At 37.5% G+C, this 22,522-nt stretch overlaps 1 protein-coding gene across 8 annotated transcripts; it reads left to right on the top strand.

Annotated features, from left to right (window-relative positions):
* Positions 1 to 90: 90 nt before the first annotated feature.
* Positions 91 to 21,993, top strand: RNF170 (ring finger protein 170). Of its 8 annotated transcripts, XM_035564276.2 has the most exons (11): positions 141 to 216; positions 1,129 to 1,189; positions 3,726 to 3,744; positions 5,888 to 5,944; positions 6,652 to 6,722; positions 8,149 to 8,292; positions 12,728 to 12,803; positions 13,914 to 14,022; positions 15,031 to 15,104; positions 17,415 to 17,519; positions 19,199 to 21,993. In XM_035564276.2, the coding sequence occupies exons 6-11, from the start codon at positions 8,156 to 8,158 to the stop codon at positions 19,466 to 19,468; spliced, it is 771 nt and encodes a 256-aa protein (XP_035420169.1). In that variant the 5' UTR covers positions 141 to 216; positions 1,129 to 1,189; positions 3,726 to 3,744; positions 5,888 to 5,944; positions 6,652 to 6,722; positions 8,149 to 8,155; the 3' UTR covers positions 19,469 to 21,993. The 8 variants fall into 8 exon arrangements, with proteins under 8 accessions (XP_035420163.1, XP_035420166.1, XP_035420167.1 ...); XM_050716597.1 differs by lacking the exon at positions 5,888 to 5,944; XM_035564270.2 differs by lacking the exons at positions 3,726 to 3,744; positions 5,888 to 5,944 and having other exon boundaries at positions 91 to 216; positions 1,129 to 1,185; positions 13,911 to 14,022.
* The last annotated feature ends 529 nt before the right edge of the window (positions 21,994 to 22,522 follow it).

A 22,522-nucleotide genomic window follows, 5' to 3' on the forward strand; every position in this document is an offset into this window, starting at 1 on the left:
GGGCCGCGCCGCGGCGCAGACACGTCAGAACCGCCTGACGGGAGGAGGTGGGGAGGGGGGGGGGGGGGGGGGAGAGAGAGCCGCCCGCCCGCGCATGCGCCCTGCGCCGCCCCGAGCCCACACGGTCCCGGGCCCAGACGCGACGCGAGGGGGCGGGGCGGGGCGGGGCGGCCGTTGGCGGCCGTTGGCGGCCGTTGGCGAGCGGCAGGAGCTGAGGTAGCGCCGTGAGGGGACGGGGCGGGACGGTGGGGGGTGGAGGGCGCCGGTCGCCGAGTGGGGGAAAGGGAGGGAGAGCCGCCGGGAGAGAGGGCTTGGTGGCGGCAGGCCGGGCTGAGGGGCACGGCCCAGCGCTCGGTAGCGGGCCCGCGGCTCGGCACGGCCCGCAGCAGCCTCCGCGTGACGGGTTTTTATTCTCCTCGGGGTTTATTCTCGGGGGTTTTTCCTCTCGTTGGAGCGGGGGGCGAGCGGTGTTTCACGGCTGTGATCCCCCGTGGTGTGCCGGTGTCTCGCCCCGGTTTGTCAGCTGTCGCGACATGCAACTTCAGTTTCGTGTGGCGCTGACGCACGCAGGCAGGGTAACGCTTTCTGTCGTGCTGTTGGGGATGTGAGGTTGCGTACAGAAGCACTGCTTTCCACCATGAACAATTCTTGGGCACTTTCAAACTATCTAAGTTAAAAAAAAAAAAAAAAGCCATTCCAGCCTTAGCTGAAATACTACCATATTTCAGTAAACTATTATAATTAGGCAACATTACTTCCTTTCTCATCCTGTCTGCCCAGAAAAGTTAGTTGTCCAACTGAAGGCACTGACAGGCCTTTCCTCAAGTTCCCATCTTCATGTCAACCCAATTCTGCCCTCCGTGTTTCTTAGAGCTCCATGCCTTTCCATCTCTTTTAGCCTTATGCAGCAGTTCCAGACATGGTTTGGGGCTGTTTGACACAGGTCGTGCGTCATCCAGATACTCCAAATAGGAATGCTGCGCAGTTTCAGGCTCATAGGAAAATGTTTGGAGGCTCTGTTGGGAATATATTCCTGTACGGAATTTGCGTCTGGAGTTTGCATCTTTAACTTGCAAGGTGGGATTCCAGCAGGAAAAGCAAAATACCTACTTTTTTTTTTTTTTTTAGGGAAGATGTGCCACAGGCGCTGCTGACCTCAGACCTTGCAGAGACCTACTTTATCAGGCAAGTGCCTTGGTTTGGCAGTTTTTAACATATAATGAAGAAATGTGTGTTATTCCCCTACTGAAATTGCCCTGTCCACTATTTTGGCTTTATACTAAATCTACCAAGACTGTTTAAGCTTTTTTCTTTCTCTTTTGCAATGACTGTGTTCGCGCATAAATGTATTCAGCAATACCCTGTAAGTACTGGTGGTCGACGATGAAAGCATAACTGAACACAATATGGTTGAGTTGGGCTATAAGTTTGCTGTACCAGCTAAGCAGATTCATGACTCCAAAGTAGCCGCTAACTCATAATAATGCTGTATTAACAGACTGCATGAAGTCCTACTCTAATGTTCCTGAGTTTGTTTTAACCTTCTCACAGAATATATCTTGTCAATTTGTACGTCACTTTTATTTTTTATTTGCCTTAGTAATTGTGCCTTTTGGTTTGTCTCCTCCTGATTTTTGAAACTTATGGAAATACTTAGTACTAGAGATTATTCTGTGCTTTTTGCTAATAAGTGTGCCTTCACAAAAATGGAAAGCTAATAAATCCTGTGTCATCAAAACGACTTTTTCTGAGTACACCCACCGTCATTACCAAATTTCTCTTTTAAAACATTTCATATGTCCACTGCTATTTCAAAGTCCAGCTTCAGTATACTAACTTTAAAGTACTTTCAATACTATTTGTATGTTCACTGATGTTCATTGGACGTGCGTAACACATGCTGTCATTACGCTTCCTGAATGCAATGTAGGCATGCCCTTCAATCCTGCATGAAAGAAAGTGAAAATAACTGTAGGATCCAGCTTGGTGGTTCAAATCCATTAGCAAAGTCCTATTCTCAACTACAGACAATGTCCAGGAGCTACTACTACCATGAAGTTGGAAGTAGTTGGATAACTTCTGACAAGAAAGGTCTCAATAGTTACTTAGCAATTATTAATTTGTCTTTATTTGGGGGACCTTGTGTCTGTTTTTCTCTTCAGTGAAACCAAAAGAGCTAAATTCATGCCTTAAAGATTTCGATATAAGCTGATACGCATGAGGGAGGGTTTTACAGAATAAATATGCTCCATTTTACTACTTTCAAACAATTAAACATTGATTTTGTTATTTAAAGCAGGTCACTTATTGGAAACCTGGTGATACAAATGAAATCAATTTATTTGGTTTTAGTTCCTTTTACCATGGAAGAAAATTCTGGAGACTTAACAAAAATCAGAATCACAGGAATAACCTGTACTTTCCAAGAGTTCCATTTTATAAGCCTGTGTTTCTCAGCAGTATTTTACTAGTTAGGAATTAGCATATCCTGGAGAACACATATTCTCTCTAAAGCAAGAAGCATTTGCAAGGAGAAAGGGAATAATGGTTCAACTACTAAAAGACAGCAGGCAATCGGTATTGTAGGTTCCAACGGTGGTGGGCACCACCGATGTCTTCATTTTATAAATGTTTTTTCAAGCAGTGAGGGTGGTTGTCAGTACTGCAACAAGAAGAAAATAGCAGAAATAGAAATGAAGTAGAACGGTTGTTCTTACTCAGTTCACTCCCAGCCCATCCCTGAAGGGGCATGTTGTTACCCAACATATTTTTCAGATGCTGAGCAAATTGTACCCTGCTCTCAAAGTCAACGTTGCTCGTGATTACTAATCAGTATTTCACAGCAGTATTGCTTGTGTGTTATCTCATTGTTTACTTCTCTGAGATGACGAGAGCCTCTTAGTTCTCTGAGCTAGCATATTCCTTTGGTAGTGGGTCCTCTGTCTTTTGAGGAGTATATTAGCATGTGGTACTTCCATGTTGAACTTGGAAAATACAATTCCTATAGAAAATCTATGGGGATATTCTGATTTTGGTTAGCTCACAAAAAGTACATAATGTATTGTGGCAGACATAAGATAACATATTTTTCATTTGTTTGCAGACCATAGTGTAGGTATTGCTCTAACTGTGCTGTATGTAGTACACGAAAGCCTTCAAAATATTTTTCAAATCTTAAAAAAAAAAAGAGGTAATGCATCCACGCTATTATGGGTCTTTGTGCCCCCACATTTCAGTATTATCTGTATGTGTTTCCGAGAATAAAAGCTACCACCGTAATTGCAATGTTGCTCTTCATGATTTTGCTTCTTTTGCATAAAATTGCATGTATTGTTCATACATAACCATCAGGTGGAAGGAAATGTACCTTTCAAGGCCTGCAGGTTCTTATATGAAATGTTTGTAAATTAGTGTTGCTTTCTGTCTGTAATCAGTCATCAAAACACAGGACAAGCAAGGTGATTATATGTGCAGGTGGGTAGTCTGAAATGTTGTTTTACAAACAAAACAGCATGATTTTACAAAGTTTCATTCCTTTCTACTTTGAAGCATTCTGTGGCCAGATGAGTCTATTTCAGGTTGTTTACATCCTGTAACCATAAAGAATCCTGATGCAGATAAATCTGATCCCCATCTAAGCACTGTGCTGCAAAGTCCCATTGTAATTTAGCTAAGCCAAGTGGAAGAGAGAAATAACTACTTGTCTTTCTTTCCTTACTAGGCAGTCCTACTATTTTATTTCAAGTAAGTGCCACTAGTTTAAAGTTAAACTGGAAATTTTGTTGTTTGTTTGTTTTGTTACTGTTGTTGCATTGAATGTAGGAAGAAGGCCAAGTGTTTTTGTTGGATTTTTAAACTTTGCAACCTGTACTTTTGTCATTCTGAAATTGATTGTATACCATCCAATTTTAATGGGATTGAAATTGTTAGATGATTTTAGATGTTAGATGTTTGTTTTTCTTCCTTTAATTGGAGGACAAGGTGGGGTTATGCTCTGCTGTAAAAAAGCTACCTCACTGCTAAGTGGTTAAAAAGAGGAAAATAATTCCAAGTGTAAGCAAAGGTCAATTCTTAAAATTTAATTTATTTCTTATTACTGCCTGTTTTAACTGAAGTCATTATATTAACGTGACAGTTTTTTTTAAAAAGCTAGAATAGACAAGAACTAATTTATTGTATAAAAGAACAGACACACAGCATGAAAATTTTCAAACCTTTGTAATTATTAAAAGGAAAAAAAAAAGTAGTATAAGTCTATAGAGAAGAATGAACAACTTTCTTTAATGCCTGAAGAGCCTATGGTCTCAAAGACTGATCTGAACAGGCTGAGGAAATACAGTTATTTTTGCACAGCCAGACAAATGTAATGGATCAAAGTAAACGGGTTGAAGAAAATAATTCAATGCAAATTACATCACGTTGCTATTATATGGCATCAACTTACTAGTGCATATTATTTTGGGAGAGATAGGTAGAGTTTTTTCTTGTAGAAGTTTTCCCTGGGAACTTCAGTCCTTAATCCTCATCAGCACTGGTTGTCACAAAAGATAACTTCATTATATCATTGAAGACTGAGTCTCCTATAGCTTGCTTATTAGTTGTGCTGACTGAAAGACCACTGCTGCTAGACCTGCTCACTCATTGGAAGGCAAGATTCTTTAGAAGCAATGTTAGGCCTTGGCTAGTCTATTATGCATACAAACCACTACAGCTGTGTTCATGGGCTGTTGTGGTTGCACTTGAAGAAACGTGAACTGCAAGCTTGCAGTTCTGTGCATTTTGTTGGAAAATGTTGTAAACAGGCTTGAGATCAGAAAATTCCTTCCTCCTTCAGCCAGACAGTTTTCACATTGTATATTTCAGCAGTGTTCTCCTTGGAGCCATTGTTGTTTGTTTTTTTACGTGCTCACACAGAGATAAAGTAGGAGGAGATCGTTGCTGTGTCTACTGAGGCTTAAATGACTCATCAGAGAAAGCATGTATTGATCTTTTGAACTGAAAAGCTTCTCTTTATATTTCTTAGTCTACACAATTTGTGTCAGCCCTCTTTTGCAATGGTTTGATTCAGAAGAAGTGCTAGAGGTAACGAGGGGAATGTGCACAGCACTCATTTGCTGTCCAGAGGCAGAAAGTAAAACATGTTAAAGTTAAGACATGAATGTGAGTCCTAAACATTAATAGCCCATCTTCTCTAGAATTTAGTAATAGAAGCAGCAAGGAGAGAGACTTAGGAGGCAGAGGTTCCACTTCCCCCTGTATATCTTGACAGTAGTGATACGTTAGTGAAGACAAAGTGTTTTGAGGAGCGGCCTTTTATGTAGAAAAGCAAAACTGTGCAGGAATTCCTGTTGGGCAGTAAGTTGGTGTTAAAATGGGCGTTGGGTAAGTCATATGTGGTAAGTGAACATCTGAAGTAGAGAAAAATAATTGGGATTGTGTGTGGTGAGGAAGAGAAAGTGAGAATCTCTGTTCCATATTCATTTTCTCCTGGTAACCTTGGCACCACAGTCGGGTATTTCAGTAAAAGTACAAGAGCAGAAATGACGATGTAGTCAGTGTAATGATAAATAGATAAGAATTAAGGATGTTGTTGCAAGGAGCATGAAGAGAAGGAGAGGGAGCTCTAGAGTGGAAGCCTTGGAGGCTGTTCAGGAAAATTCCTTTCATTTTGTGTGATACTGACAATTCATGTGTTGGATTCAGAGTACACCAAGCAAGCACTGATACAGGAAGCCTTTCAGGTGTCAGAGAGAGAAACATTTACCTTCCAAAGGTGCTGGGCAATCAGAGCATCTGTATGTCTCTCGAACACAATATGTATTTCTGAAAAAATGATTAATGCTTAACAAAGTGTAGGTGTTACTAGTGTGTTGGTCTGTTCTGACAGAGCTGTTACAGGACTGTGGAGAAATCATCACATACCAGTTCCTTGCCATTTACGTCTGTAAGTATATGGAGTGGTCAACCCAGAAATGACAGTGTGACAGTAAAGGTTAGTGCAGTGATGATGGTACTTAAGGAGAGAAAACATGAAAATAACAGCACTCTGCCTGAGACACAGTTGTGGAAAATGGGTGTCCCAGAATGATGTATTGTAAGAGAGAGACGCTTCTTCGAGAGTGAATATTTAAAAGAAATGAAGTGTACAGTTTGGGCATGTTGAGCTGAGGCATGACAGTACGCCTAGAAATCCAGACCCTCAGCACCAAGGAATTGATGATCAGAAGACTTTCACAGTACCTTAGCCTCACAGCTTTAGCTATAGCAATCTAATTGCGTAACTAGCTACACAGAGAAATGCTGTAGCTCCTTGTGTGTAGGGTCATGATCCTGCGTAAGACCTTTCCACAAAGATACAGACTTTTATTCATTAGTATGTATGAAATCTGGGTCAATATTGACCTATTTCAAACATGGTTCTTGATGAGTCATAGGTGTTCTACCTTTAGGAAAACTTATTCTTTCTAAATATTAATCAACATTTCAGTAGTTAGGTTATGACACAGTTGTGGGTGAAAAGCTGTCATTAGCAAAAGTTATGACTATAGTTACAGGAATAATAGTCTCAGTTCAGGTTGAGATGCAGGTTAGGTAACTTAGTTTATGTTCCACTTCATATATGCTTCATTATTTCATTTTGTTTTTTCGCAGTGGAAGTCCAAAAATATAAGAACAATGAAAGGAATCTACCCTTCATGCTCCATGTTTTCTCTGCTATTATGGTACTTAATTATACCCACTTACCCCTTTTATAGTAATGTTAGAATATACTAGCTTCTCTTGCCTTGCTGCTGCAGAGGTGGCTCCCACAAATGTAACAAAGCTTGGAAAAAGCTCTATAACTCCTACAAGAACAGATCTGGAGAGTGAGAGTAGTCATCTTATGGAAAAGATGACATTTTTCTGTTAGCAGTAGACTGGTGTGTTGAAATCTTGCCAGGGTAGTGCATTACAGTTAGGTTCTAAAATGCCCATGGCTTGTGTTCCCTTTCATTTTTGCAATTAATTCAGGACCAGACAATGTCTTTTGTAGTGATGTTTGCTAGACTGCAGGGTTCAAATTCAGAAGTCACATACAGGCTGTGAACTAGGAAGAGACACTGATGAAAGTTTGCAGGCTTAAAGCACCCACACTGGAGTAGGAAGTAAAGTAAATGACACCAGTCTTCCCTGACCTTGTAAAATGCTGCTGAGCTTTTATGTCAAATCTGTATGAAAAATAGTTCCAATGTGTATGGACACATCTTTAATATGGCATTTTTTTTAACCTTTTCCTAGACTTAGTTTCACTTTCCTGGTTTCGTAATATTCACAGCTGTAGTTCATTTCACTTCCTGATTGGAACAGGAGTGATTTAGCAGCATGTTGCAGACTATTTTATTTTCCTTGTCTTCAGCTGCAGGTTAATGAACATTAGTGCTGGCAAGTCATTCTGATTTTTGTATATGTGAAATGAGTATAAAACAAATAAGTTTAACTAGGGAAGCCTGAAAGTACTATTTTTCTTTCAAGCTTTTCCCATATTTCCAGCTGAAACCATAGAAAAGGCAGATAAAATACGAAATTCATCAGATATTTTTTGTGCATCGAAATGGCCATTTAACACTCTAAAACTACCTGTGATGCAAATATTCCTGTTTCTTTATTCATGTAGGTAAGGGGAATAAATTAGGTTTCTAAAATGTATATTGTTTTAGCCTAGCAGCAATGATGTGTTATATAATAACAAAAAATCTTGATAATGTTGAGTCATACTTTTTATAAATGAACTATCCTTAGAATATGTCAAATGCAGCAGGGTATCCTGTCCCTAAGCAAGATATCTGATAAAGATTTTCAGGTAAAGTATGTGACTGATTTTGTTGTTTTTTTTAAAAAAGACGACCTTATATTACAATGCAGTTATTGCTACTGTGCAAGGCAAATGTTTTGTAGTCCTCTGCAGCAAGCTGTTTGGTAAAATGCATGTTTCCTCTTCTTTTACCATTTTTCTCCCAGCAATGAGTAATCTTTTGCTTCAAGAGTTTATTGTTCATATGAATACGTATGTATACGTATTATTTGTAACTGTTTAAAAATGTATGTCTGTATGTGTGTGTATGTCTCTCTCTATACATGTATACATATATATTTCTTTTTACATTTTAGAGCTGTGATGGCCAGTCACCAGGCAGAAGTTCAGAGTTTGAAGCTAGATAATGATTCAGTCATAGAAGGAATAAGTGACCAGGTACTGGTGGCAGTTGTGCTCAGTTTCACTTTCATTGCTGCTCTGGTATATACGCTTTTAAGGTGAGAATATGTTGATGGGAATTAATCAACATACTTGAGTTTGTCAAATTCTAACTTTCTCAACCGATAGTTGCATATACAAAACTTACTTTGTGACGTTAAGGAAATGATTGTTTGATCACTTACTCTATTTAGCTAACTGCCTGTCAGAGTTCATAATTTAATTCACAGTTAAGAGTTAAATGATGCGTTTCTCAAAAGTAAAGTAAAATTTTCATATGTTCATCATTTCCTAAGACTCAAAATGACTGAGCTCGCAGTCTGTACGGCTGTTGTGTCATACTTGGTTGCTGAGCAAAGATTTATCAATAATGACTCCATAAATAAGATTAAATGGAACCCTCCAATGTCCATGCTAGTTGAACTCTCAAAGAAAAAAAAAAAGAACAGACTGATTTATTTATAAATGTGTATATTTGAAAAACAATGGACTTTAATATGCTTTTCCATGCTTTCCATTTCCATAAAGAATTTTAAAGGTCAATTAATAAAAGCTTATTTGTAGTTCCAATGTTTTTCCTTGCAACCTAACAAATATCTTAGCCCGTGTGTTTTTGGGAGAATAAATCTGAGCTTCACACTGGCTTTTTTGTTGTTACTTTGTTTTTTTTGTTGTTGTTGTATGTCTTTTTTTAACACTTCTGTGTACTTCTGAATACAGAAGCAGTTTTAATATCTGAGAAAACTAAATTTTAATGATGCATCAGCATTATGAAGCTTACCGAGGAGAACGTGTCCTTGTGAGAAGTATTAGTGGGGCAAGGTGTGTTTGAGAGCAGGCCATGAAAGATACCAGGACCGGAAAAGCCTGGTTGAAGTGCAAGGCAGTGCTTCTGTTCATGACCAGGAGATAGCACGGAAACCTCAGAGGATTGAATGCACATCAAAGTGCTTTTCTTGCCAAGCCTGTTTCAGTTATTCAGATGACTTTAGGATTCCTCTCTTCCCTCAGCTGCCTTTTCTCTGCCCTCTTGTGCTTATGTTGACTTTTTATAGCACATGTGACTTGCATTTGAAGCATTTAGTTAAATACTAAACATTTTGTTTTTGAACTTCGTAATGGAAAGTAAGTTAACATAAAAAAAAGTGAGTAAAGCAAGGAGGGTCAGCAGTGAGCAAGAGCAGTGGGAGCTTACTCAAGATGGGCATTCAGGGAGATGATACATTGATGATGAAGAGTTACTTGAGGGAGGAGAAAATGGCTAGTTAGATCTTACCTGTGCAGTGGAATGAGCTGTAACAAGATCTGTGGATCCTGTTACATGCCTTGACAGTTTATTTTCTGGAATGGCAAACGAACTTGAACACAAAGTTTTAATAGTTTAGAAGTCTAGAAACTAGCTTATTTCCATGCAGTACGACTGACTACTGAAGGTCTTACCAGCATCTTCTTAGATACCCACTGTGCCTTCTGGAACCTTTGAAAATTGTCTGTATTAAGCAGCATTTTCCCCATACCTCTTTTGTATTGTCACCATCAATATCTGTACAGTACAATGGAAAATCTGTACAGTACAAAATAACAGTAATACCTATTTAGCAGTGAACTAGAGGCAGGGGAGAAAACACAGATAAATATGGAGGGGAGAAAAATGGAATATGAAAAGAACTGCTGAGGGATACGGTTGCTGTACTTCTTTGTAGCAGGGAAAATGCAATGAGGCATCATATCAAGGCATGTGCTGAAGGTCTCTGAACTTTTGGTGTTGAAATCTATTAACAATAACTAACATATATATCAAGTTGCAGGTGTTTAGTTCAGTGAGATACCAGTTCAGTATTTCTCTAAGATACTTTGTTTAATGTCTCTGAGTTGTACATTTTGATAAAATGCAGTCAGTTTTTTTCCATCATCTTTCAAAAATAAGTAGATTACCACTTTACAAATGAGATTGTGAAAATTTATTTTATGAAACATGTTAAAGAGAGTCTGACCCTCCAGTGTTTTGTATCAGAGACTCCCAGCATGTCCTACATGAATTAGCAAACCCATATTTATGAATCTGTAGTTTTATTCTTTTTGTCTATTTTTTTCTATTCCAACGTAAGGTTTGTTTATGAAACTAAGTCAGTATTGTCAGCAGAAGTCAGATTTTAGTCCTTGGGAAAAGAACGATGGCAGTCATTGTGCAGTGATATGTCAGTCTGCATAGGTGCTGGCCTTCACTTTGCCTACATGAGAGCACACACTGAATGAGTAGGCAGCCTTCCTCTCCTGGTAATGATAGTTTGGTGTGGTCCTTCATGAGGCATAGTAAAATCTTGCCATCTCATGGGATTTCTTTCCTCAAGTTACGGAGTGCTAACACTCAGAAATGAGGAAAAGTGCTAACTAAACTTATTTTTTTTCTGGCTTGTGTTTGGCCAGAAAAAAAAAAGCCTTTAATTAACAAAGCACCATACTGTTTCTCATTTATTCCAACTTACTTTCTCACACTAACTGTACAACAGAAGCTCTGAATGGGATATGTCTTGAACTATGCCTGTCTCTTCCTGGACGTTGTGTAGTATTCTGCTTCTGAACCATCTTATGCATTGGTGACAGACACTGTACCTCTACAAACACTCTCATATGTTGAGCACAGTGTGTGGTACCAGACTAAAGTCACGTATGTGTAATATTTGCATAAGGATGATATGCCAGTATTGCCCTGGTAACTTTGTCTACTTTTTTTAGATAACAATCTGGTAAGAAATTTGCAATTAGTTGTTTATAAAGGACTCGGGATAAACTGGCTTATAATTCACACCTTCCACTTGTGTGTGATTTGCATTGAATTTCAATATATATCAAAGTTCTGGCAAACTGAAGGTGCAAAGCATGCTAATTTGTAGAGTCTAAACAGGAAAATACTGTTAAACATATAATTTGCACGACAGACAACTTCTACAAGATGTGATTTGTGGAGAACCAGGGAGAACAAGAAAGCTTTTAATGTAAGCTTCTCATCATATAAGCTTCGTATGTCAGCCACTTAACTGCTAAATAAATATGCCTTTTGCAGATAATCAGGTTGTTACTAGCATGAAAATATGGGTTTTGTCTGTTCCTCTTTGAAGAAAGAATGAAGAAGACAAAACATTAAAGATAGTAGTATGCAGTATTGTGATTGCTCACATCAAATGAAGGAAAATATTGCAGATGTGCCTGGAGCCACTGAGGAAGTTACATATATAGATCTGCAGCCAGAAAAGATCTTAAAAATTCAGCCATTTAATTCTGACACAGGATCAGCCTGCCTAGATCATCCCTAGAATCAGAGTAACCTGTTCTTCGGTTTAACTTTTAGTCAAAGATAAGTCACAGTACCCGGAGGTAAAGTTTTCTGGCCTTGTACACTTAGTAGTTACAAATGTTTTTCCACCAACCTTGAATAACTATGGAAAATCATTGCTCATATTTATAGATTAAAAGACTTATCCTGTCCCCTCTTCTCTCCTTAAGCAGTCTTCTAAACAAGCTCCCATTTCTTCCGTCTTTTTCTAATGCTTGAACTATGTCGGCAGTAGTTCTTATAAATCTCTTCTGAATTCCTCCAATTTCTCTACATGTTTTTATGCATTTAGCTCAAAATGGAAGACACAATCCAGCTGAGATTTCAACAGTGCTGAGCAGAATTTATCACCAGTTAAATCCATATGAATAAATAAAACACAGAAATTTGCAGTTCTGAACATGTTGTTGACTCATATTTATTGTAACCCAACATCTCTTAATGTTGTCTGCATAATTTCTAGTTCCAATCCTGTTCCCATTGTGTTTTTGAATTCTTAATATATCCAGCCTCCTTTCTTCAGTGAGTCCCTTCCCTCTGATTCCTTTTTATCTTGGTGTTTCTAACCTGTAGTTTTCTTGCCAATAGAGTCTGCAGTGATTTCTTTTTATATCCAAGCTGCTGATAGTTACATAAAGTCAACATTCTAAAGCTAAGAGTTTGCCTACCCCTTCTTATGTAAATCTTGTGGATTAATCTTTCATATAGCAGATAAATCTGAAGTAGTAAGGATTTTTAAACTCGATGATAGCTTCTGTAGTAAAGCAACAACATAAAAACTGGAATGGAGAGAAAAAATAAAACTTTTTCTACATGATGAATATAATATCTTTAAAGCAGCTTGACTTTTTTGCAGGTTAATGGCTTGATTTTTTTTTTCATGACAAAATTGAGTTTTAATATGGTTTAGTGATTGATTATGGAGCCTCTATTTGAAAAACTTTGCTGCTGTAGAGCTTTAAGTGGCCAGAGTAATTTTAGGATCTACACTAAATGTACTGTTTCCTTAATTATTTGTGTACTTCCTTTAAAATCCCTTATAGCAGGAAAGAATGTTTTTTTCCCCCTTTTTTCAAGTTTCATTGTTTTCCAATCAATTATTTTTTAGTGTTGGTTCACAGTGTTCAGTTTTTTCTTATTGCTTATATTTCCTTTCACAGAAATGAACATCAGAACATACACCCAGAAAATCAAGAGCTAGTAAGAGCTCTTCGACAGCAGCTTCAAACTGAACAGGTACTTTACTAAGTGTTGAAATCGTTCACCTATCTGGTTTGGGGTAGTGTAGACTTCTCTTCTGAAGGTCTGGAAGAAGCTAGTGTTGAAAGTTTCAGGACCTTACTTACTGTTCAGAGTCATCCTTAAAATTTATCTAAGAATGAGGTGATGTAGTTTTTTTTTTTTTTTAATGGATAAATCAAGTCTACAATTGAAGATTTGACTGGTTCTTTTTTCAAACCAGCTTTTGCCACAAGGTGGAGTATGTTAGATTGTGTTGTGTGCTTCCTGCAATGTTCCTGGAAACTAAGCGTTAAGGAAAAGGAATCTGGAGAACAGCTTGCTGCCACAGGACAGGGTTTAGATGTTTAAACTGATAAACTGTGTAGCAGAACAATGGCACAACAGCTGGAGCTGGGCAACAGGAATTGCACCCAATTCTGACATGTAGGAGAGAATCTAATGCCTAGGCCATGGTAGCAGTAATTTTTGAGTCCCAGCCCTCGAATGAGAGAACCCATACTTTTTGGAGACTGTTCAGAAGAGTCTTTAATCATAGTAGTACTTGAAATAATGACAGATTTTTGACCAGAATGCTTATTTATGTGGAGGAAAAATATGGCAAAATGGGGAGGAAAACACATTTCACCACAGTGAAATAAACAAACTGATGTCCCTGTTTGGCCTTGGGAACCCTAGATAGTGCAGTTGGTAAGCAATACAGTTCAGGTACCAGAGCTATTTAGAATAATAAAGTAAAAGTCTAGAATCTAAGTTGTTATTCATGCTTCAGTGTGTCTAATCTAAGGGTCCTACTTAATGTGAAGGATTGGGGAGGTTCTTCTTTTGTGGTCTTGTGGTCTTTAATCGGATGGAATCACATACTTATATGAGGGGAAAATAATGTGCTCATCACCAGAAAAAAAAAAAAAGTTTCTTGGTGAAACAGCTTTTGCATTTAAGTATGTTTTGTTTTTGAATTGAAATTTATTTTATTTCACATAGTTTTGCATTTGAGTATTTGACTTCTGGTAACATAGATATTTATTTATGTACTTGAAGTTCAGCAGACTTCTCTCATAAGAAATAGGATCTCTAACATTTTCCATTTCTCTTTTGTCCCAGCAGGATGCCTCTGCTGGTGACAGACATCGCTTCTATACAGATATGTCTTGTCCAGTCTGTTTGCAACAAGCTACATTTCCTATAGAAACAAACTGTGGACATCTCTTCTGTGGTAAGAAAGAAAAACCCCAAACCCCATTGATAAAACCAGAACAGAAATACAAACTTCTGGCAATGGTACTGTTACCCTAATGCAAAGCTTTGCTAGATTTTAACTGCGTATCTGCAAGTCCATTAGAAATATTTTTTTATATAATGTGTTGAAAAAATGCATGCTAATAAATAGTCACTCTCATAATGTGCTGGATTTTTTTCTATGGTATCAGGCTTGAAATGCATTTAATTTAAATATATTATGGACAGAGAGTATCATTTACTTCCTGATAGTGAAAAACAGAAGAGGCTGAAATACACTTGGAAACGTACCATTAAAAAAGCTGGTTTAGAAAGAACAAAAAATATCTGCTTGGTGTTTTCATTATTACAGAGGTGGTTTTTTTTGTTTGTTTTTCTTAGAAGACCTAAAGAGTTGCTACTAGCTTACAATGATTAAAATATTTTCTTTTCTTTGAGGCCCAGCTGTTCAAATTTATAAATATATATCAATGTTCTATGTAGCATTTTGCTTCCCCTCCTTCACTTTCCCAGCAGGATTCTTTCACTGCGGTTGTCTACTGTTACAGAATATATCATGCTTACCATGCCTGGTCATTTAAAAGACAAAAGTTATAAATGTGGAAAACAGTAAGGGGACCCAGATTTTCATACATTGATTCACCCATTGAAACTCTGATGATAAAGCCAGGTTTTCAGGATGAATTTTACATCTCTTGATATTTTTGTCACTTCTGAATTTTAAACTGGAAATTTTTTTTATTATTTGTTTCTTAAGTTAATGATTTTCGGTCATTTCAGGAAATAATTTCTTAAAATTAATAATGCATGTGAACCTGTTCAGGATTTTTCTCATTAATCATGCTGAATATGGTTCTTGGTATCTTCAATGAGTGCCATATACAAAATACACATCTTCGTTGTTTTGCTTGGTGCTTAGCTTATCATTTCATACAATAATAGTTTCAGCTCAGAAATGTCAACATCTGTAACTTATTTTTGTCAGGTTCCTGCATTATTGCATACTGGAGGTATGGATCGTGGCTTGGTGCAATCCGTTGTCCAATCTGCAGACAAACGGTAATAATTCAAGTAATTGTGGACCCGATGGTTTGGCCATCTTGTACAGTTTACCAAAAAAAGCATTACATGTGAACTGCTGTATTAAGAGTGACAGAAGAGGGAATCTGAGAAGCTGAAAGAATGTGGATATGTGAGACATAGATGGTGGACATTGTTTCTTAAACGTTTTGCTTTGTCAGATAAATCAAAAAAATAAAGAATGTTCCTGCAACTCAAATTTAAGTGAACAGCACTGATAACTCAGCCATTTTTCTGTAAAGCAGTATATGAAAACAGAAAATCATGAGACCTTAACTATGGTTCTTCCCTGCTTCCTAGTTGTGATGTTATACAACTTCTTAACTAGAACTTGTATCTGAAAGACCTGGCTGTTCTGGAAGACTGCCAGTAGTCAAAATATGACTGGTTTCTAAGAAGTACATCTGTTCGCCTTGCCAGAAAAACAAACCAAAACAAAAACTATCCATGTCAATTTCTTATTCTGTTCCTATTTTTAGTTTTTATTAATTTGAGCTTTATAGAGCAAGCATATTACTTCCTTCCTACACAATTTACTTACATCGTTAGTTTGAAGTATGTCCTTGCAATTCATTAACATTCAATCTGAGCCTCACAGTCTGTTTTAACAAAAGTACATCTGTGTTTTAACAGTAGTAAAATTACAGAGTTATATAATTCATTGGAAGCTACTAACATACTTCACCCCCTTGCCCATACATTATATCCTGTTTTGATTCTGATTATCAGCATGTCAAGTGACCATAGGAGAGATTAAGGAAAGAAAAATACGTATGGCTAGAGGGAGAATGAATGGGTTTAGACAACACCAAGTGAGGAGAGAGAGAGAGACAGACAGACAATAAGGGTGAGAAAGATGGAAAAAAGGAAAATAAGATACTTTTAAGTGCTTTTTAATATTTCTCTGGAGATAGATGGTCTTCTATCTTCCTCTGAGTAATAAGTACATTGGGTGGAACTGCTTGCATGATTATGCATTCATTCTCACCCCCTGTGAGGTAAGAAAAGTGAGGTCTCACTTGAACGGGGAATGGAAGTGTATATACATGAACGACATGAGTCACGCAGAAGGTTTGTGGCAGGGCCAGAAGTTGAATATAGATTTGCTTGTGCTGTTATTTGCCAAGTGTGACTGCTGTAAAAACTCCTACAGGATCCTCCCTTGCCTTATGCTCTGAAAAGCTTTTCAAAGTCCGGTCTTTTGAAGCATTCCGCAGATACAGATGAGTTAATATGAGAAAGCTTAAAGAAGCTTTGTTTTTTAAGCTTCTACATATAGACATGAAATGTAATAAATGCTTCATTTTAAATCTAGTATTAACTCAGAAATAAATATTGTTCAACATACAACTTAAAGAGTAATGGTTTTGTGCTTGGGAGAAAGGAGGGGACCTTCCTTCTGAATGTTGCTTTTTCTGTTTTTCTTTTCTTTTTGATTTAAAATGGGGTTAGGTAGTAACAGCCATTGGAGATATACACTGCTTTTGGAAGCTTTGAAGATGTATATTTACTGGGCAGGTACAGAGGGAACTTCCAAAAATAGTTATAATTTAAATAAAGACTTTTTCTGCTTGCTCTGATAATACGCATTTTATACCTAAACATACTTCCAAATGCAAGACTTAGGTTTCCAGAAACTCTTATGCAGAAAGATAAAATATATTTGAATATGACTTCACATATGTTTATGTTTGCATGATAATTAACCCGAGAACATAAGGGAATCCTCTGTACTTACCAGAGAGCTGAAGGCTATTATTCTTTTTCCACTGTCTTCTGTTACTCTCTTTGGTCATCTTATAACTGTCTGTAACATGAAGCATGAATTTTGTTGCTTGTTTGCTGAAATGCAGCGTCCTTCTAAAGCTGGCAGAGAATGGCCTCAGTGCATGCTTTACTTGATTTTGAGTTTAAGAAACAGAACTAGATTAATTTGTGAAATTAACTTTATTATCCAAATCACTTCTAAAACATGAAAGATTTAGGTGTTGCGAAAAATTTGTGGCAAGCTACTCTTAGAAGGAGGGTTGTTTGTTGTTGCTTGCTTTTCGCAAACTTTAAAAAAAATGCATTGATATTCTTTAAATAGTTTTAAGCAATAAACTTGTTGAAACTTAGAAGCAGTAACCGTGTATTAAATATTAAAATTTTTCATTTTATTTTGCTACTAAATATTGAACTAAAACAAAGTTTGTTCTGTATAGTTAACTGAACATCACTGTTGTCTCATTTATAATTGACAATATCTGTGTTTAATTGCACATGTTCTAAAATCCCTGCTGTGCCTAGGTAACATTGTTTTTACCACTCTTCGGTGAAGATCAGCAGGATGCAGCCCAAGTATTGCAAGATGTTAATGATTACAATCGGAGATTCTCGGGACAACCCAGATCTGTAAGTTTGCGGTAAATTTGGGTGGACATCAGTGATTTCAGGGGAGATTAACAGCATTTTTGATGACTTCTTTTTCCCATGGAATGTGAATTTTCTATTTGTCATGTATAGGGACTATGCAGGTTTTTCTTAGGAAACTCGTGCTTTTATGGTTAAGACAAGCCCACAAGCTTGAAATACGTTTGTAGTTGCTATATTGGAACTACTATTTTTGTTGTGAGTGAGAACTGCTAATAATCTTGAGTTCCCTTTTCTTAATACTTGATGAAACAAGTGAGTTGTAGGAAAGAATACTCGCTTGATTAATCTGTTTAAATCGATTAGAAGAATCTGAAGCTCTACTGCCTTTCTTCTTCAGATTTCAAGCTGTATGCTGTTTTGGTATTTATTTCTGCAAGACTATATTACAGTCTTTATTCTGCCCTCTGAGTGAAGAAAACAGGATTTTTTTGATGAATAGCTAAGAGATGGTTGAAGTTCTATGAACTTTAGAAAATCAACCTTGTACCCCTTTATTTTGTGTGCACGGCCTGATTTGGAAAGTGAGATGTATGCACACAAATACCAGTAACTCTGATACACTGTTTGTCTTCACCTACTCATTGGATTTAGATATAGTAACAAAACATTTCTAAGAAAATTTACAGTCCAAAAAGAAAAAAATTGTCAGAAGGGATTTTTGTTGTTTTTCATGTTCTAAAGCACAAAACAGGAATGGTTTTTATCCAGAATAGATTGAAACTACATTTTAGGCTCCAGTGGACCTTTCTGGGCTCTGCGTCTAGTCCTCAGTAACTGTCCAAGGTCATCCCAGAAGTCTGCACTAAAGTCCTAACCTGAATTAGATAATTTGTTTTTGATTTATACACAGTATTTTGCCTTAACCACGTACAACATTCTTTTCTAGGGGATTTTTTCAGCCTTGGTGATAAGTCCTTTTAATGTCATGGCTCTGTGTACAGTAGAAATGGAATCAGTACCTAAAAAAATAAAGTAAAATTCAAAGGTCATCCTCCCCAAGCCTCACAACAAACACTTGAATATTTTCTGCTGTGCAGTCCCTCACTTAAGATGACAGAATCATACTCAAAAAAAAAAAAAAACAAAAAGAAAAAAAGGAAGGAGCCAGGGATGGATTCATTTAAAGGTTCTTTAGTTTACTTTAAAGTTTGATCCTTGGTGATTTATAAGAATCACTGGTTGTATGCCATAGGAGAGGGTGTTGTGTTTCTGAAGAAATTCTATGTATTCTAATTTAGCTATTGTTTCTTTTATTTCCAGGAATCCCTAGTTCTCTTTCCTTCTGATCAATATATCATTCCAATTACCCTGTTTGCTGTTTCATAATTTCTCCATATTTTGTTTTCCTCTAATAGTCACTCCTTTCCCTTCTTAATAGATAATAATGTATTTTGTGGTAAGGCAAATGTACATTTTACTGTATAGAGTTATACAGTTTGACTGTTGCTTGAAAACATATATATTCTAAAACTAACTTCTTACCTAGCAAAATTAAATCCAGAGAGTTTTATCTTACTGTTTTTTATTTTCATTCTTAAAAATGAAGAGATACCAAAGCTGTAATGCAGTAATAGAAACTTCATACTGGAAAAAAAGACCCATTTAGCATGGACCTATAGCTAAAGCAAAATACTAATCTTTGGTTTGTTTCTTGATAGATTATGGAAAGAATTATGGATCTGCCCACTTTATTGCGGCATGCATTCAGGGAGATGTTTTCTGTTGGGGGCCTCTTCTGGATGTTTCGCATCAGAATATTCCTCTGCTTGCTTGGAGCTTTGCTCTACCTGGCATCACCTCTGGATTTTCTTCCTGAAGCCCTCTTTGGAATCCTGGGGTTCTTGGATGATTTCTTTGTCATTTTTCTCCTGCTGATATACATCTCCATCATGTACCGAGAAGTGGTAACACAGCGGCTGAATAGATGAAATGGATGAAAATCTCCGAGATGCACAGGTGTTTGTGGAATGTTTTAAAAAGAGAACTATAAGTATGGACTAGTAAGGTGCCTGTGAACAGCTTCAGTAACTGCAATTTCATGGCTTCTAGTTGATCATCTTATACAAGTATGAACAATTAGTATGTGGTGATGCTTAACTGGAATCTTTGTGTATTACAAAAGCTTCATAATGATGAGGTTGGTTTTATAATGTAATAAGCTACCTTCATCTGCTTATATCTAATGAACAATTGTATGTAATCAAAGCAGAAAACACCTCTTTTGGGGTGTGATTTGTGAAAAGGGAGCTCTGGTAAAGAACTTCTAAGAAAAAATACATTTGGGTACTTTAGACGTGTATAAAGAAATTTCAAAAACTCTTCAGAGGACAGTTACCATGACTAAATTGTTTAATGTCTCACCGCTGTGGGCTAGAGTTTTTTAAAATCAAAGTAGCTTGTTGTATCTCTGTGGAAGAAGAAACCCAAGGACCGCATTACAGGTATCAGCCTACAGTTTACTGCTGTCCACTTGCTTCACAAAAACAAGGAGAACACCTCAGTATTGCTTAAGCTGCACTATGTACGGTTGCATGCAATTCGTACAATTTTATTTTTATATTTCGTAATATGCACACACCAGACGATCTACATGGAGAAACCAGTATTATGCACGCCAAACTGGCTAGTGCTCTGTGTTTCAATGGGAGCATGGTTTTTCTCTTCAGCTTGTTTATTTGGTGGGTTATATACCTTGAAAGTGGCATTTTTGTGCCGCTTCAGGTCAATGCAGTATATCTATATTGGACATTTGCATCCCTGTAACTGCATTCAAGAATCTGGCCAATAGAATGAACCCTCAGATTTTAGGCAGTAATCAAAGAAAAGAACTCAGAACTGGATGTTTACAGAACTTTACCTGATTGTATATTTGCAACACTAATATTAAACAACTTAGGTATGTGGGTGTTTGATTTTCACTTGAGGATTTCTTGTTTGATTGGCTGGTTGACTTGGATGTGGGCAGAGGGTGTTCTGAATTAACTTGAAAAAGATCTATGAATAGGGACCACCAAAAAAAAATAAAAATCTGGAAATATTTTCGACCCTACCAGAGTATTAATTATCCTTAAAGTTGATTCTTTTTCTGATGTATTTCAATATAGGCTATCATAGCTACAGAATTCATTTGAAAGTACTTTCATTTTATGTAAGGGAATGCCACTAGAAAGCTCAAGAATATTCCATATCTGTGTACTTTTTAGTTTGAGGAAAGGTAATTGCCATTTTACTTTAACTTCCTGAGTACTTGAAAGACAGCGATTAGACAGGTGATTCTTTGCATGTTTACATTGTATTGGATGAGACTTAAAATGAAAGGGACCTTTCCACCACTTCTGTGTTTCGCCCATGTCGGCATCTTTCCACAGCTTCTAGTATCTAGGCATGTTCAGGAAGATGATATAACTGGCACCTGATGTGTCATTCTATGGTTGGTGCTGGAGATTGTCCCTCAGTGTTTTAAATTACATTCATTTACAGGTAAATCCACTGATTCTTCATTTGGAAATTTGCTATTGAAAGTCCAGTGATGTTTTCCAAATGAACTGGAAGGCTAAATTTTTCCTTGTTGCTATGTGTGTTAAAGATGGGCAAGAAGAGAAACAGGAAGTGAAACAAGGGTGAGGGGGAGAAGAGCAGGACAGAAAATGATGTCTTGATTAGCAAATCCTGTTGTTTTTAGCAAACCAGCCATTCTTGAGCATATTAGTTGAGCTTAACTCTCTGTTTTGGTATTGTTAATGTATGGTGATGGTGTGGTGGCTACCTCAGTTAAGTCTTTAAGGTATTATTGAGTAAGTGTGGGATATTCATAAGCTGTTAGACGTATTTACAAAGCAAGATAGTAATTTAGAATAAACAGAATTTTGTAGTTTTGCTTTAAGCATGGTTTGTTTGTTTGTTTTTCCAAGAGATCCAGCTGAGAGCAAACTCCAAAAAAGTATTTATAATCAAGTAAATGTAACACCTCCTTTTTTTCCTAGAGTTTAGCTTGTGGGTCTGCTTAGAGAACAGTGTGTACTGCTGTTGTAGGATAACTGGACTCTGTTCATAGAATCTGGTGATCTGGTACCTCCTACATGCGTTTATCCTGTGATTGTGGTTATACTTTTTCCCACGACTCTCTAGATCGAGTTGGTATAGAAACTGCCTAGTGATTTTTCATTGAGCTCCCAAATTCCACATGATACTGTGAAGAAGTTAACGCAGAAAAGCCCTTCCAAGGAGTCTGTTCCCAAAGAACAGATCTTCCTTTGTATCTGAAATCATGTACAAGCCACATTTGAGTAACTACGTAAAGTTTACCTGTGTTCTGTTCACCACGTTTCTGCTAGCCAGCAGGATTTCACTCAGAGGCCTCAGCTTACTTTTGAATATTGAGTAAGACTGTAAGCTTTAATTAAGCACAGTAAATGCTTGACAGAATAAAGACCATCCTGCCTTTTCACCAACATGTGTGCTTGCATGTGGAGACTTTTTTGGGTTTCTTTTTGCTCCTTCAAGGCACTGATGAACAGTATTATGAGTTGTTCAGGCTTTTCTTTCGAGCAGCTGTAATGTGCAGGTGCAGCTGTCCAGCAGTGTCTGGCTGCCGCTCCTTCAGGCAAATCTGAATTAGCTCTAAGTTAGCTATCTTGAGTAATGCTAATACCTTGAGCTTAACTGAAGCTGCAGAGCTCCCACGAAGCTGGAGATAAATACGTGAGCATTTAGCATTCCTTAACTACATACTGCCAAGTTATTCTGTTAGCAATGTTCAAGGTAAGTGCTAGACCTGAGCACTAGCTTCAGAATGTGAAAGAAATGCTGTCTGGGGAGCAACTGCAAACGTTGCTGCAGTTTTGCTGCATGGAATGGAGCAGCCATATCACTAAAGGAGGGGAAGAGGAAGCCTTTAGCAGAAAAGAAGCAATACGGGGGGGGTGGGGGGGGTGGGGGGGAAGACAGTTCTTAAAAGATTGTTATGGCTTCACCAAAACCTG

Source organism: Cygnus atratus, chromosome Z (genome assembly GCF_013377495.2).
Source record: "Cygnus atratus isolate AKBS03 ecotype Queensland, Australia chromosome Z, CAtr_DNAZoo_HiC_assembly, whole genome shotgun sequence".
Classification (NCBI taxonomy): Eukaryota; Metazoa; Chordata; class Aves; order Anseriformes; family Anatidae; genus Cygnus; species Cygnus atratus.

Coding starts and splice junctions, on each gene's coding strand:
- RNF170 (XM_035564270.2), top strand. CDS start 8,156: ATGGCCAGTCACCAGGCAGAAGTTCAGAGTTTGAAGCTAGATAATGAT. Junction 8,293..12,727: donor CTGGTATATACGCTTTTAAG/GTGAGAATATGT, acceptor TTCCTTTCACAG/AAATGAACATCAGAACATAC. Junction 12,804..13,910: donor AGCAGCTTCAAACTGAACAG/GTACTTTACTAA, acceptor CTTTTGTCCCAG/CAGGATGCCTCTGCTGGTGA.